The sequence below is a fragment of the Stegodyphus dumicola genome, chromosome 10 (assembly GCF_044657685.1).
Source record: "Stegodyphus dumicola isolate Sdum_Otavi_A_Nest chromosome 10, ASM4465768v1".
Classification (NCBI taxonomy): Eukaryota; Metazoa; Arthropoda; class Arachnida; order Araneae; family Eresidae; genus Stegodyphus; species Stegodyphus dumicola.
Genome location: NC_140777.1, coordinates 18,291,046 through 18,308,506, shown reverse-complemented (window position 1 = coordinate 18,308,506; position 17,461 = coordinate 18,291,046). Strand labels below are relative to the sequence as shown.

The following is a 17,461-nucleotide window of genomic DNA, read 5'->3' as shown; positions in this document are numbered from 1 at the left end:
GACATGCCAATTTTTTTCCATATTTCGATTCTACGACTCAAATTACGCCAAACTTCCACGTTTTGTAAAAATCACAAGAGTAGTTTTTAAAAAAATTGCTCCTTAATTGTAATTGAATTTGATGCATATTAATTAATATATCTTTTCTTTTAATTAAACTTACTTGATTCCTTCTTTCAGAATACGAAATTTATGCTTAATCCAAATATAATTCGCACATTTTTTATAATTTACTTTTAAAATTTGTATTTTTTACTATTTTTTTTTATGAACAAAAAAAATTTTGCATTATAACCTATAAAATTTTTAACATCATCTTAAAGTAGATGTATTTCTGGCACACCTGCAAAAAAATTAGAGTATTTTTATTCAAAATTTCCTAAGATATCCGTGAAATTACATATTGGCTCGTTTTAAAACTTTCGCATATTTGTTATAAGCGACAAGAACACCAAATGTAGTTTACGCACTTTTTTAAAAGGTCATCTTTCATTACTTTTAAATAAAATTAATGAAAGATGACCTTTTTTCCGCTCGTGTATAATCAAAAAAGGGAAAGGAACATAGGTTGCTATAAATTAAGAATATCGCCAATTCTTGGCGCAAATTGAAAAAAATGCGCCAAGATAAATTTTAAAATTTCTCCTTAAATTTCTCACCAAAATTTAACATTTGGGCATAATTAGAGTCGTAGAATGGAAACAAAATTGGCATGTCATTTCAGAAAAATTCCGATTTTGTGTCAGAAAAACTTATATTAGAACAATGCTATATATAAATCTAATAAGTATCTTAAGTCGCGCTTTCGGGACATGAGAAACGCAATTTGAATTTCGTCAATCGACCCAGTAGAACGGGAGATATAGAACTGCCCCATTATTTTTTTTTCGCAGTGTACATTAGAACATATTGTTGATCCTTCTAATACCAAGAAAAAGGGGGCGGAAGGAGCTCTGTACCAAGTTTCAAAAAGTAGTCGATGATAATCGTAAAGAAAACCCATTAGTCATCAGAAGTCATTAGTGTGGAAAAGATAGCGTGGTTAGTAAAGAAAAAGATGGAAAGATATTTTCATTGTAAAACTAATTGTTTTCGGGTAGCTCTAGAAACTTGCTTTAAAGAAGAAATTTGTTAAACAGGTCAGAAGAGATTTCTGAATGTGCTAATTGTGGGAAAATGTTCGAACATTCATTCATTCATTAAAATGTTCGTAAACTTTAGCATTCACACAGGATAATTTTTCTGTCTTTGTACGTCACCTTTCAGTTTCAATGAACTCTTAGCATTAGGAAAATTGTTAATATTTATTGAATTATATTATTTCATTATTCAATCGTTTTTCTGCGAGAAATATTTGAAATGTTGAAATATCCATCTTTAATTATTATGGATATGGAATAAAACGTACTGGAAAAATAACAATTTATTGATATGATATTTCTTAAATAGTGCTCATTCCTGCTCTGACGGCTGTTTTGCGCTCAACTGCCACTTCACTATACAAACTACTATTACCCATCCAGCAAGAATGTTTCTTGTGCGCAACTGCCACTACACTATACAAACTGCTGTCCAGCGGTGAATGTTTCTTACATGCAAGTTCCCTGCTTTACAATTTGTAAGCAAATGCCACTAAACGAATAGATCTGATGGCTACCGAACAGAAAGGTTTGTGTATGATCTAATGTAGAATTTGATTAATTCTTTATGTAAAAAATATTCAACGAGTATCTTAGAAATTTCTATTAGACTATGAAGTCAAGAAACTTCCATCAATGTACAAAAGTGAAATTTTGCCCTCGAATTTGTCTATTATTAATCACACTAACATCAAGAAACAAACTCACTTCAAACCATACAGTTAAATCGGGCAGAAGAGAATGCAATTAAAATACAAGCTTTTAACCTTCCTGAACTTAATTGGAGAGAACTTAACCAGAGGAAAAGCTCCAAAACTTAAGATGGGGAAAACCCTCTTATAATCCTTTCGCTTCCACTGGTCTAACACTGAAATCATTTATTCAAAAGTCTACAGAATTCAAGCCAGTGGTTTTTATTTCCAACAACATGCATAAATAATTAGCAAACGACGCCAACTTTTGGCGCGTAGAGGAAATTTCTCGGTGAAACTCAGCCTTTCGTTCATAGGGCATTTTCTTGATGTAATACTGTTACCGTGAAAGACCGAAATTGGAGAATGTCGACTTTCACCAGAGAATATCAACATTCACCAAATACGTCGGTGAAAGACCGAATATTTCAATACATTCTTGTATATTCGGACCCTCACCGGTGTATGTCGACAATCACAGATATGCTCTGGTGAAAGTCGAAAAGAGAGGTCATCAAGTGCAATAAATAAGATTTGAATAACATAATTTAATAAGTTTTTTACTACTGTTATTTTATTTTCTCATTTAGAACGTACTGTATAATTAAGTAAGTTTTTAACTTCTATTATTTTCCTTTCTCATTTTGAATGTATTGTGTGTTTTAGTTTCTCATGTTCTTAAGTTCTTATTTCAAGTCTCAAGTGCGTTTATTCGCGACTGAATGACGGAGAAGAAAATATAATATTGTTATATGTTCAACATTCACCATTAGTACGTGGTGAATGTCGACACTGACCGGTGTAAGTCAGAAATAAGAGTATTTGGAAAATATTTCGGACATACACCAAGAGACTATGTGAATGTTGACATTCACCGGTGAAAGTCGACATTCTCCAGATTTCGGTGTTTCACCGTAACAATACCACCAATATCGCTTGTGCAAAAACTGGTGAATTATTTTCTCAAAGTTTATGGCTTCGTGTATCTTGGCATTTTAATGAAGTGACAAATACAAATTCGTATACGTTCTTCTCTATAAGGAATCAATCTTTACGATTAAAAAACTTTCAAATATCTTTTGCGAGAAGATGGATGCGAAAACCGGATAAACGTAGACGAAAAGGTGAAGACAAGTTTTATTCCATCTTGAAATTCGCCAACAAGAAACAGTGTATACGGCAGTGCATCTTTGCGATGTGGTCTGTGCAGTTCAGCAGCTGAACCCCATCGCGCAAAATGACTTTGCAGAGTTTACAATCTTGAACTGTTCCTGAACGATAAGAAGAATCAAAACTTGAGGCTTATGTCAAAAGTTCTTAATTGAGCTTACTTATTTTCCGACGAGTAAATATTAATAAAATCTATACCTTGAAATCTTTGAAAAAGATTTACTATCCAAGGTGTAAATTAATTAGCTCTATTTATTGATTTTCTGGTACGTTTTTAATGGAATTACGTTTACAATGGAAATGAGAATATAAACCCTGACTTCAAGTAACTAAAATCTTGTAATATTCGCAACAAATACGTAATTGATATGTCTTCGTGGGCCACGTAAATTTGCTTCGGGATCACTGAAAACTTGAAGCAGCAAGAATAATCGATAAAGACATATTTAGCAAGGTTCAATTTACACGAATTTTTTTATAAAACCAATTTGAAAAGATTTCCCACGATTAATCTCCTAAACTATAAATGTTTCTTTTTAATATTTCCCTTTAAATACAACAATTAGATACGTGATAAATGATCAGAGGATTAAAAGAGGCATCCAACCGTAAGCTGTCTTAACTAGGACATCACTGGAAATCTGAAACAGCAAGAACAATCTGCAAGAGATGCTTTTGATGATGTCTAGGTCAGGACCCAAGGGGCCCGTAACAAGGGTAAGCAGCAGACGAAACCTGAGCCAAAAGAATACTTTATCCGCCGAAAACCAGTTTTTTATAATTACTTATTTCTTTCCTTCCAAAGAGCACGATAAGATTTATGAAGTCCAGAAAATTTGTTAGGAGGAGTCAGTAAAGATATATATACAATATATCTTTCTACTCTCGATGCTTCGATTGCTAAATATAAAGACGTTTACATTTCTTGCTGGCAATTATGTCATCAAGGTCTGAATGAAACGATAGAAATTCCGCTTTTATCGACTGGGCAGAAATCTATGAAATTTTGAAACGCAGTTATTAAAGCTTCTAATTTTCGAAACTTTTGTTCCCTCGTCCCCCTCTCATGCCCTGTGGACCAACACCTACGTATTTTCAGTTATTGTCTTTAATTGGAGGGGGGCTCTGATTTATTAACTCAGCCATTAGTTCTTCAAATATACTTTAATTAATGCTTTCATCACTTTCCGAACGCTTCGTGGATTCGGGGTTGAAAGAAAATGATTTATGTGCAGTTGATTTGGAGCATCTATCATTGACTCAGGTGATTCTTTCGAACATTGCTGTTAGTTTGCAAGATCTTGCAGCTTTATATCGGTTGGTGATTTAGAGGTTTGTCATAAATTTTGTTCAATTGCAATATAATTGCTCGAAATTTATTTTATAAGCAATTTGCTCAATTCGAACGTTTCTGCTAACTATTCTTCTGTTTAGAGAACGAGTTATCGTAGATGAAAAAATAATCATATACACAACACATACAGATACACATCTCTAAAAATAGTCAAAACGTGTTGTGGGTCCCCCAATTCCTGCTTATTCACTCATAACACGATCGAATTTTTTAAGCGAAAACATTACCTCCCTTACCTATGAATACAAATTGGTGAGAGGTTAAAAAATAAAACGTAAACTTTTACGTGTTATATGACATTCAAAATTCTAAATGATTATTTTATTTAAATATTATAGTAGAAATGGTAACTTCATTAGCCCAAATGGGCTGCTTGTCTCAAAACGTTGTTTTTTGGTGGTTAACTGTAAATGCTTTGTTTCACTTTTCATTCGAATCTGTTGCCATTCGGGAAAACGTAAAATGTTATTCTTTCATTATTAATCAGTCTGCTACTGATAAACAAACTAAACTATTTAAAAGCAGTAGATGCAGTTTTTAACAATATTTTTCTTTTTACTTTTGAATCTGATTAATTTAAATAAAAATGCATGTAATTAATGATGCACTGAAACGTTGTTTTTCAGTGGTTAACTGTAAATGCTTTGTTTCACTTTTCATTCGAATCTGTTGCCATTCTTGAAAACGTAAAATGTTATTCTTTCATTATTAATTAGTCTGCTACTGATAAACAAACTAAACTATTTAAAAGCAGTAGATGCAGTTCTTAACAATATTTTTCTTTTTACTTTTTAATCTGATTGATTTTAATAAAAATGCATTTTATTCACGATATTCACTGAAAAACGTTCAATATTTTTATATTTTTTACTTTTTAATCTGATTAATTTAAATAAAAATGCATGTAATTAATGATGCATTGAAACGTTGTTTTTAGTGGTTAACTGTAAATGCTTTGTTTCACTTTTCATTCGAATCTGTTGCCATTCGGGAAAACGTAAAATGTTATTCTTTCATTATTAATCAGTCTGCTACTGATAAACAAACTAAACTATTTAAAAGCAGTAGATGCAGTTCTTAACAATATTTTTCTTTTTACTTTTTAATCTGATTGATTTAAATAAAAATGCATTTTATTCACGATATTCACTGAAAAACGTTCAATATTTTTATATTTTTTTACTTTTCAATCTGATTAATTTAAATAAAAATGCATGTAATTAATGATGCATTGAAACGTTTTTTAGTGGTTAACTGTAAATGCTTTGTTTCACTTTTCATTCGAATCTGTTGCCATTCGGGAAAACGTAAAATGTTATTCTTTCATTATTAATCAGTCTGCTACTGATAAACAAACTAAACTATATAAAAGCAGTGGATGCAGTTCTTAACAATATTTTTCTTTTTACTTTTTAATCTGATCGATTTAAATAAAAATGCAGTTTATTCACGATATTCATTGAAAAACGTTCAATATTTTTATATTTTTTTACTTTTTAATCTGATTAATTTAAATAAAAATGCATGTAATTAATGATGTATTGAATTAAAAACGTAAAATATATTTGCAGAATTACAATACGTATTTCTTTCTTTTTTTAAGTATTCAGAAGATATACACCCATGTACAAAATTAAGAGAATTTGTACATTATGTCGACTTTCTGAAAAACCTAATGCACAAATTTTAATAAAATTTGGCATGAATATATATTTTTAACAGAGAAAGAGAAGTACATTTCAAAAGTCATTTTCTATACCTATGTATGTATATATGAATAAATTAATAAATTTGAAGCAAATAGAATAAAATAATTTAATTTTGTTCTCTGTTATTTATATATTATCATCAAATTTAAATTCATTTTGATGTGTACGTATATAACAGCGGTATTTAGGTATCTATAAGCAATGCTCATTCAACTCCAACACTGTGTTATAGTTTATATACGAAACAATACATAATGGTAATGGCTTCAAAACAGTTACGGGCTTCAAGAAAAGTGCCACTTATGACTGTCCATTAAAACACTGTTACTGGATTCAAGTAAAGTACCATTTCCGGTTGTCCAATTTTACCCCAAATCTAATCAAATTTTCATATGAATGAGCAGAAAAATAATGAAATATAAATTAGGAAAACAGAAATTTTTGGAAGTTATAGAGACATTAGTTTATTTTAAGCTGGAATGGCTTTAAAAAATGGGCAAAGCCTTCGCCGGGACTCGAACCTGAACCTCTCAAATACGCGCCGAGTGTGCTACCGCTACAACCTGAAGGCATGCAGAAATGAGAAAGAAAATACCTTATACACTTCCCCTTTTAAAGGGCGACTGGGGGTTAGGGAACCCAATCGTCATATCTTAGTGGTGATGGATTATTCTTCAGCACCATTTAGTTCGGGCGCCACTGTTAAGCAGAAGATGTGAAAAATGAGCAAGGCCTTCGAGGGAACTCGAACCTGGAATAACAGTAGTGGCGATTATGCTACCGTTACACCACGAAGGCATGCAGAAAGGAGAGAGAGAAAATACCTTATAAAGTTTGGAATTTTGAAGAGTAATTGTGAAGGGAAAACTCGCCACACATACACACACAAACAGGTATTATTGTAAAAATAATACAAAAAAGTGTTGTGTGAACTTTAATTCCTACTTTTCACTGACAGCTCACTATCGAAGTTTTGAACCTAACAACCCATGCACTATATAGTTTGGCGAGAGGTAAAAAGGCGGTAAAATGCAAATTAATCTCCGGCTATTATATCTAATCTGACTGACGCTGATTTCGACATTCTGGATAAATAAAACTGAAGCAATAATAAATTTATAGATTTATAAAAGTCAAATGTTTCTATATTCCGTGGATTTATTTGTTTGCCATGCTTGGCGAAAATCACTAAAATGCAAGAAAAATAAAAAGGTTTGAAAATAGACTTCAGGCTCGAAATTTAGAAAAAGCAGGGAAGCCACTTAGAGGTTATTAAAGTCCGATGAACTAGGACTTAAATTATCCTTAACTGGCAGACTTTCGAAATCTAGAGTTAAAGACTTATAAGACAGATATTGTGGAGATTAGACAGGAGACTCAGGAACGGAAAGACAGGTGTCTCATCAAATGCGATCCGACAAAGATAAAACCGCAAATGACACAATGAGACTGTTGTGATCAGTCTGATATTGTACGCTACTTTTCCCTCCTTATTTTATTTTCATTTTATTTTTATCTTTTCCTTGTAATTAATTCTAAAATATTTTCTGCTTCACCAAATTTTTGATAAAAATGAAGCTATGATATGAAATTCGTGCAAGCAAAAGTTAAGTATCTCATCCTAAAAGAAATTCCTTATAAAATCGTTGAAATGGATTATTTTCCTTTATACTAAGTTAGAAAACGATTGCATTTTTTTTTTTTTTTGAGTAAGTTCACTTGTGTAATATCAAAAGTGCACTAATAAGAGATTTGTGCTATATCTGTTTATATTTGTTCCTTAGGCCAATGGTTTTAAAACTATTCGCTGGCTGCATGCGCGGTCTGAAAACAGTTGACAGATCAGAATATTTTTAAACAAATTAACATTTAAAAAATAGGCCAAACGGGCGTTTTCTTTCATTTACAGACAGATTCACGTTTCGAGAGCATACGACGGGCTGATGCCACATTGGGCTAAAAGTTATTTAAAAACGCGCTGGAGATAAAAAAATATATTATTCCCTACAATGTTGCCACTGCTCACTTTGAAATTATTAGCTCAAAGTCGCAATTTGTCTAGAAGGGCTATTAATTTTCGTTTTGGCATTTGGCGTTGGTTTACTATAAACGGCATTTCACTTTTCAAATAGTTGCTACCAAATATTAGAGCCATGCATTATACTTAAAGAAATTAAATAATGAAGAATCTGCATGAATGTATGTATGTTTCACGCAGTGGGAAAATACAACGGTTCCTAGAGCCATCAAATTTTGAATAACGTAGTCCTCCACTCGAATATGGGCATCTGGAATCCCAAATTTGGATTTTTTTTTATTGTCTATTTCATACTTTGTAAAACTTTAACGAATTTTTGATTAAGAAACTCAACGATTTCAAAGCGCGCAATGGCAACACTGTACGGAAAAAAAAAAAAAAAAAAAAAAAGAAAAGAAAAGAAAAGAAAAGAAAAAATTTTTATCTCCAGCGCGCGAGACTGTGTATCGGAAAAATTCTAAAGAAATGTTCTTTTTAAATATTTTATGATATTGCTGTTGAATTGAATTTTATGGTAAGAATGGGAATTGCATGATATTTATTAAATAAATGTAACGCAGAAAACGTTAAAAAACACCCTTTTGGGCGTAATATAAAATCTGAAAGCTTTCAGTTTTTTTTTTTTTTTTTTTGGTGTGTATGTGTGTGTATCGAGTAATCATTTATAAAGAAGCTATATTTATGCAATTTAAGGAAACTACATAATAATTTAAGATACATATCGCAGAAATACACCGGGCCATGCGTGCCTACGTACATTTATGCTTACAAACAGCGTGATTTGTATTTCCATGCTGAAAGACTTCAGTAAGCACGCGAGAAAGTTTAAAGATCCTTATGAGGAAAAACGCAGATATTATTTGGGGCCAGGTAAAAGATTCATGCTGGTGAAAAACTAACTGCAGTTTCTCAGCAACCAGTTTTCAGTTTCTTGATTTAATTATTTAAAATGTTCGCATCGCTTAAAATTAGCTTCTCAATTTAGTTTCCTTCCTATTTACATATTTACCGTATTTCCTCGTGCATTTTTGGATTCTTTTAACTAATTTTATCGACCGAATCTTAAGACGGAAAAATTATGCTAATCGTTTACTTTTCGGAGAACGCTGTTACAGTAAGAATATGACATATGAAGAGTAGTTAAGGATAAGCTACTGGTAACTATTACGATATTATTCCTTTAAAAGAAACCTACATTCCAGTAAGAATGCACAGTAACATTCACATTGCAATAACTGACGAATACTGAGCTGATATCAGACGGTAACTAATCCAGGCACGTTCCGCCAACTTATAAAGCCCCAAGGGTACCTCACGTGAATAAATCTTGATCGTAATTACTTAAAAGGACATCGGAAGAACGAAGGAGAAGGGGGCGAACAAAAGAGCTCAACGTAAATAATAGAAGCAAGATGAAGAATCTGCCAAAAAATATATTTCAAGTAAGAAATGCGGCAGAAAAATGGATGAAATGCTAATGCAAAATAATAGAGTAAGATGAGAATCTGCCAAAAGTACGCTTCAGGTAATAAATGCGGGGGTAAAATGAATGAAATGCCAATGCAAAAATGCCAATACAGATTCGATACACTGAATCAAAAAAGTAATAAAGGGATTCCAATTTACCAGTCGCCTAGCCCAAGCAGGAAAAAAATGTGCAACAGTGTAGGGGAAATGTGATGCGAGTATTTTAACATAGCCATAATACAAATATTTCCACATAAGTAACATAAAGATAACAATTAAACTGAGAATGTTTAGTAACATAAAGATAACAAAAAACTAATGTTTTGTTGGAAAGTATGGTTTAATTAGATTTATATATTATTAGTTTTGTATTATTATTAGTATCACAAATATACAAAAGTTTTTATATATAAGACGTAATTGCACAAAAATTTGATTTTAATGAATATGATGGCGAGGCTTGATGTAATGCCAGGAATTTTTTTAATATTTGGCATAAAGCTGCTTAGCTTAATTCTCAAATTATCTGGTTCAAAAATATTCAGCTTGTTTCTTGCTTTCAGCAGAAAATTATTGACTCGACTAAGGATTGCTTTCACTAGGTAATAAATGGAAAAAGTCTCTAATGTTGGTTCAGTAACAACTTTTACTTGGGGATCTTTCCAGGGTTTTCATTTTTATTTATCTTGCACGTATTGCATTTATATATATATATATATATATTTATGTGATGTATCAGCTTTTGTCCAGAATAAATAGATCGTTGAAGAAATATAGATGTAGTCGTAGCTTAAAATATCAGACGATAAGTTTAAAAAACAGGATCCATTTATTATTATTCAGGAGAAAAAGCAGTTACAAAATCAGATATCCAGAGTAAATAAAAAGAATTACTAATAACTTTTTGTATGAAGTTTACTGCATCGTGACATTTAAGAAAAAGCCCCGATATTCCTTTTGCGAGTCTTTTTATAGCCTCTGGAAAGGCGGAGCTTCCAAGAAATGACGTCAGCCTCGTCAGCCAATCCAGTTCGCTTTAAATATCTCGAGAACATTCTATAACTGTACGCGTAGAAAAGGCGGGAAAAACAACTTGACTACGGGGCTGTGGATTTAATTCCACGTACTTTCAAATAAGAGAACGTCGCCATTAAAAATGAAAAGAACATGCAGTTAGAATTTTAAGTGTGTTCTTGACTATGGAATTTTATTATTACATATATAGTATATACATATAATACTGAAAATTTCTAAAATATATTATATAAATTTACTGTATATTTCCTCCTATATTTATTTTATGATTTCCTACACGCTATATGATATAGCTTTATATCAATAAACAATTAATTATAAATTTTATTTATCATTTTTTCACAAATGTTAGTTCAGTAACAACTTTTATTTGGGGATCCTCAGTTTTACTTTTTGAATTGTACATAGCACTTTCTGCATAAAAAAATAATGCATTTTAAAAAGATATTATTTTTTAAACTATATTAAATAATTTCACACACTTTTTTGCACTGTTTTCTTTACTACATGATACATACACCTTTCCATCAATAAACAATTAATTATCAATTTCATTAATGCTTTTTTTTTTTTTTTTTGGTGTTCAGTGGGATCATGACTATGCCAATCAGTTTTCGAATCGAAGTATCGACCCCCAATTGACTGCTTGAAAATCATTGACCCCCTTTAAAATTTCATTGCCCAGGAGGCCCATGTCGATCACTTTGAGAACCCATGTTATAAATAAAGTTACGTATGCGGCATTGCCTTCGCAGTTGCAGGTTAGAATAAATTAGTATCATTTTTGGGGACACTGGAACGTCAAAAACAAACGAGCGCCAAACGATATATTGGCGAGAGAGGATCCTACCTATGTTTTCTGAGGTCTTAAAAAGATTTTGCGCTAACGTTGTACTTGTGCTTTATTTTTGTCAGCATGCTACCGTTTTTTATGGAATATACTTCTAATAATATTGCCTAATAGGTAAGCTTGAAGATATTTAAAACTTATAAATAAATCTCTTACACTTTGATTTAAATGTTTGTGAACACTGTTAACTTTGATCTGTATTCTGTTTGTGTTCTATTTGAGTTAAGCAAACTCTCTAACTTGTTAAATAAAGATTTCATAGTTATTCTAACTTATGATTCTTTAATAAAACTGTGATAAATAGAGGGGAGTGTACTCAAACGCTTTAACTGTGTTAAATGCACGGCATATGACAAAGCAATTCTTTATTCTAATAAAAGAAAGAATATATTTATCATTAAGAAACTTCTAAATAACAAATCCACAAGAAAGCAGGTCTCAAGAAGGAAGCATAAAATGTAAATCTTAATAACCGGCAAACTTTCTCCACACAATTACAGAGTTATTAAACAGATATGCAACGATCAGTTCTTTATGCTTCTTATCCCAGAAACCCGGATGTTTCTCGCAAAACTGAAGCCCATTCCCACACCAATATACTCAAACTCGCTGTCGTCAAACCAAATAATGTTTTATGTTCTTTCCAGAGCACAGATTTCAAATCCACTGAAGAGGAAAAAAAAGTGTTATTAATTTATTAATGCACGCTAAATGTTCCATTGTGTTTCAGTTACTGAGAACGATTTGGATTCGAATACCAGATTTCTTTCCGTGTGTGGCGTGCCCGGTAGCTCGCCACGGTAGGCTGAATCGTTTGATTTCGATCGAGTGCCGATCCGGATTTCTTTGGAATTCCTATAATTGTCATATTCTAAATGTGTTCAGTTTGTTCGAAGCCCTTTAAAGATTAAAAACTTCATTTCTATCTCACAGTCTTCAGTAACCTGGTGGTAGTTTTGTTAAACGATTAAATGGAAAATTTTCGTTAAGCTCATCGAATGTAAATATCTTGTAATCTTAGTTGGTTTTGTCAGAAAATGGATCCAATTTTAAGCAAAATGTAAAAACATTTGCCTTTTCCACTCTTTTTAAACAATTTACCGTATTAATTAAACAAATCAACAATCTTGTGTTTAGCGTAGTAAATTTAATTAAAACACCATCGATTTCGATAGCGAAAAGGCACAGGTCCCTCTTCGTCAGGAGCAAAGAAATTCTGCAAAGAAGTGTTTTTTTGGCAACATTTATGTTAAAACGCATTTATACTAAAAACGAAGAAGCAAAGGTAGCGCCATCTGTCCACGGTAAAGAAAAATAAAAAATTAAGATAACAGAATTCTAAAAGTGTTAGGAAGAACTGGATATGAATTAATGTTTTAACTAAAGAAAATTAATTCATATCCAGTTCTTAGAAAGCTTTTAGAATTCTGTTATTTAATTTTTTATTTTTCTTTACCGTAGACAGATGGCGCTACCTTTGCTTCTTTGTTTTTAGTATAAATGCGTTTTAGCATAAATGTTGCCAAAAAGAATTAATTAAAAAATTAATTTTTTAATTTTCTTTCTACTTAAAAAATTAATTAAAAAACATTTTAAAATTAATTAACGTTTTAACTAAACAAAATTTAATGCTAAATTTATAGATTTTAGTGATATTCTTATAACAGACTAATCTAATGAAATGATCATTGTATTGTATCTCATGCACCACGCCATGAAAAACAATATGTTTACTTTGCTAATTAGTTACCACAGTCTTAATGTACCCTTTCAATAGTCGCTCAGTACAAATTCTATCAAATTTTGCGTTTCTGAAATGTAAAAGTAAAATATTTCATAAGAAATTACTGTACCAGTGCAGTGTATTATAGCAAATATGAGGGTACACCATAATTGGTTTTTGTTGTTCCAGCCTGCTTACGTTTGTATGAATGATACTTATGGCACATAATGTCTGAATTTGTAAAGCACATTAAGTATGTACTTTTCAATGATTCTCAAAACTTGATCCTCTATTTGTATGACCCTATATTTCACATTCTGCTCCTAATATGCAAAATAATAACTTGTAAAATATTCACTGGTATAAGTGTATCTGTATTATTTTGTATGGCATATTCTATATGATTAGCTCTCGAAGACTTGCTTATTTATTCTTTTCGGTCCCACGTTTCGTGTTCCCTGATACGAAACTTTAACGCTCTTAACCCCTTAACTGCCGCGGAAAACATACAAGATTCATTTCCCAGTGCCACGGTTTTTCACACAGGCACGCGTAGTTATGCGATGTATTAGGAGGAAAATAAGTGCAAGTTTTACTTTTACAAAATAAAGAATAAAAAAAAAATAAATGCACAAAATTTAATGTTTTGAGTAAAAGTATAATGACAAAAATTTAAGTATAATAAAAAAGATCCCTAAAATGCTTTGCGATACGTGTAGCAGCGCAAAGCAAATGATAGTAGTTTGGAAGGGCGTATATATACGCCCGGGGCAGTTAACGCATCGGCTGAGCAAGGCGTATATATACGCTCGCGGCAGTTAAGGGATTAATTCGGTTGATATATCTCAACCACACTAGAAAGATATGCTATAAATTCTCCAGGAATTAAAGTCAGAGATGGAATCTTTACGACTCGAACAACGGACTTTATTGATAGCCGAGAAAATGACTTGAAAACTAAACTACTGGAGAACCCGTGCAATTTCGTAACTAATAAAAAGATGAAATAACGACAAAGTTATAACGTTATTTCTAAGAGCGTAATGTTTTCTTTGATGGAAGAAAGATGAAAATTTCTTAGATGTGTTATCAAGGTGTTCCCAGACGGCTTCATATGAACTGTGGATTTTCAATGTTACTGGGCAGTAATATGAATTCCCCAAGCGATTCTTTTCATCTGTTATTAAATTACGGTACTAGCAAGAAGGTATGGACTCACCTGAGTTCGGGGCACGACTCGACGAGGAGTTTGACGCAGTCTAGGCAGCCTTTAGCAGCTGCATAGTGGAGTGCCAGAGCTCCTGTGGCCGTCGTCTCCAGGGCTGGCATCTTCGCCTCCCGAAGTAGCCACTTTAGAACACTACGTCGCCCGTACCTGTAACGCAAGAAAACAACAGTTAAAAAACACTCGCTGCAGAAGAAACAGTACGTCACGAAGTATATTTAGATAATTAAATATGTACAAAAACTGATGTGGTCAGCACATGATCCTCCAGTTCCATGACATGGAACTGGAAACATAGCAATGAGCTTATAAGGTATTTCTCTCACTTGCCTAGTGTCCTTCGTGGTGTAGTGTTTCTGCACGCTGGCCGGTATTCCAGAGGTCCGTGGTTCGATTCCCGGCGAAGGCATTTGCTATTTTTCATCTTTTCTGCCCCTAAAAAAATCCTGATGACTCTGCAAGTGACGCCCAAACTAAAACGGTTGTGGATGATGATTCTCCGCACCCAGGATTCGACGACTAAATCCCCTAAAACCCTAGTCGCCCTTTAAAAAGGGGAGTATATAAGGTATTTCTCCCACTTTCCTAGCGTCCTTCGTGGTGTAGTGGTTCTGCACGCTGGGCCGGTATTCCAGAGGTCCGTGGTTCGATTCCCAGCGAAGGCGTTTTCTATTTTTCATCTTTTCTGACCCTAAAAAAATCCTAATGACTCTACAAGCTTTAAGTAAGCTATCAACTTCCAGCTGATCGTTTGTGAATAAAATTCTATTTTGTTTATGAAGTTTATCGCTCAGTGTTAATTTTACACACTATTCATTTTTTATTGTTCTAGTCTCCCATATAGTGGACAATGATAACTACATGTGCTCGTGGATACATCTACTCTCATGCCTCCATTTGAAAGTATCGCATCGCTCATAGTAAATGCTCCGGTCATAGAGCGTTTCGAGTTCATAAATCTGTAGGCTCACCAGCGCCGAGCGGTAAAGTCGCTGAACACTGGTATTTCGGTCCGAGATTCGAATCCCGCGAACGGGCTGGCTGCATGTGTGTTTTCGTGGTTTTCCCCATGTGTAACGTGTATACGAGCCAGTTTCCCTTAGAAAGTCCTCCACGAAGGCATCCCTTCCCTTAGGCAGATAGCCCTAGTGTGCTTTGCCATAATTAAATAAACCACACCACACCACACCATAAATCTGTAAAGTAGAAATTTCAACACTTTTGATAGCCTCCCCTCTTTAGAATTCCCGATAGAGTGTTAAATGTTGCCGTACATTTCTTTTTATATTCGTTATATCATTTCATTAGAAACAAAGCGGTAGCGGTAGAATTGTGTGGAGGGAATATCATTTCATTTCAGAAGTGATTCGACATTAAAGTGAAAAGAACACATCTGCAACAATCTGCGAGAAACATCCGGGTTTCTGGGATAAGAAGCATAAGGAATTGAATGAGGATTGAAGCGAATACAATTAACTTCTTCATAACAAGAGTTCGTTTCCGTAATGAGCTTATTCTCGTCGCAATTCCCATGATTCCACGAATTTATTTGATGCTTATAAATGTAATATGTTACTCTCAATCACATACATATTTTACATACCAAATTCGGTAAGTTTCAATTATTAGCCCAAAGGATGGTAACCCAGAAGGGTTATTCGTTTGAGCATTTTGCGCCAAAAACTTTAAAAGCTTGAATCACTTTCCGGATTCTTGCCACCAAATATTAGAGCCCTGTATTATATTTAAAGAACTTAAATAACGAAGAATCTGCATAAATGGACGTATGTTTCTCGCATTGTCATAAAACGACGGTACCTAAGCCATCCAATTTTGAATAACGTAATCCTCCACCCGAATATGGCCATCTCGAAGTCCAAATCTGAAATTTGTTTTATGATCGATTTCATATTTTGTAACACTTTAGCGAATTTCTGATTAAGAAACTCAAGGATTTCAAAGCGAGCAATAGCAACGTTGTACAGAAAAAAAAAAAAAAAAAAAAAAAAAAAAAAAAAAAAAATTTTATCTCCAGCGCGCGAGTCTCTGTATCGGAAATTCTAAAGGATACGCTCATTTTCAAACTGTTTTACGATATTGCCATTGAACTGAATTTTATGGTTTAAGTGAGAAGAACATGATATTTAATAAATAAAGGTAGCACACAAAGCGTTAAAAAAACGCCTCTTTGGGCGTAATATAAAATCTGAAAGCTTTCAGATTTTTATTTATTTTTTCCCCTTATAATATTTTTTTTTTTACAAAAAATCTGTTCAGAGCTTCAAGTATCACTTCCGGTTTTTAAATTTTAGCCAAAATTGTTCCCATTGGTGTGAAAGTTCTAAATAAATACTAAAATTGGGAAAAAAAAAAAAAAAAATCGTTTATGTTTTAATGCAGCTTTTCATAAAAACTATTACGGGCTTCTAGTAAAATGCCATTTTCTATTATCTATTAAAGACAGTTATGGGTTTTCTGTAAAGTACCATTCACGGTTGACCAATTTTACACGCAACCTAATCAACTCTTAATATGAATATAGAAAGTAATACAGAAATTTTTGGAAGTTTAGTATAACAGTTATCGAGGCCGAAAAAGTCATTACACACAGGGAGAGACAGAAGTCAGTTTAAAAATAGATATATAATAAACCCTGCAAGTCATCAAAGTCAGAAAATAATAGTAATAAAAAAAAAATTGAAAGCTTTCGAATTTTATCTTACGCCTAAAGGGGTGTTTTTTTAACATTTTGCGCGTTACCTTTGCTTATTAAATATCATGTTCTTCGCACTTAAATCGTAAAATTCAACTCAACAGCAATATCACAAATTATTTAAAAGTGCATATCTTAAAATTTCCGATACACAATCTCGGGCGCTGGACATAATTTTTTTCCCCATGCAGTGTTGCCATTGCTCCCTTTGAATTTGTTGAGTTTGTTAATAAACAAATTCTTTAATCTTTGACAAAATATGGAACAGATAAAGCAAATTCCAAATTTGGGCTTCCAGATGCCCATATTCGAATGGAGGGTTATGTTATTCAAAGTTCGATGTCCC

At 32.8% G+C, this 17,461-nt stretch overlaps 1 protein-coding gene across 8 annotated transcripts in view; it reads right to left on the bottom strand.

The window, feature by feature from the left end:
* f (espin protein forked) overlaps positions 1 to 17,461 on the bottom strand; it is a 487,643-nt gene that overhangs the window by 138,748 nt on the left and 331,434 nt on the right. For all 8 annotated transcript variants that reach the window (XM_085824686.1, XM_085824685.1, XM_085824684.1 and 5 more), the window contains one exon: positions 14,397 to 14,552. In XM_085824686.1, coding sequence (XP_085680812.1) covers positions 14,397 to 14,552 — 156 coding nt within the window. The remainder of the gene's footprint in view (positions 1 to 14,396; positions 14,553 to 17,461) is intronic.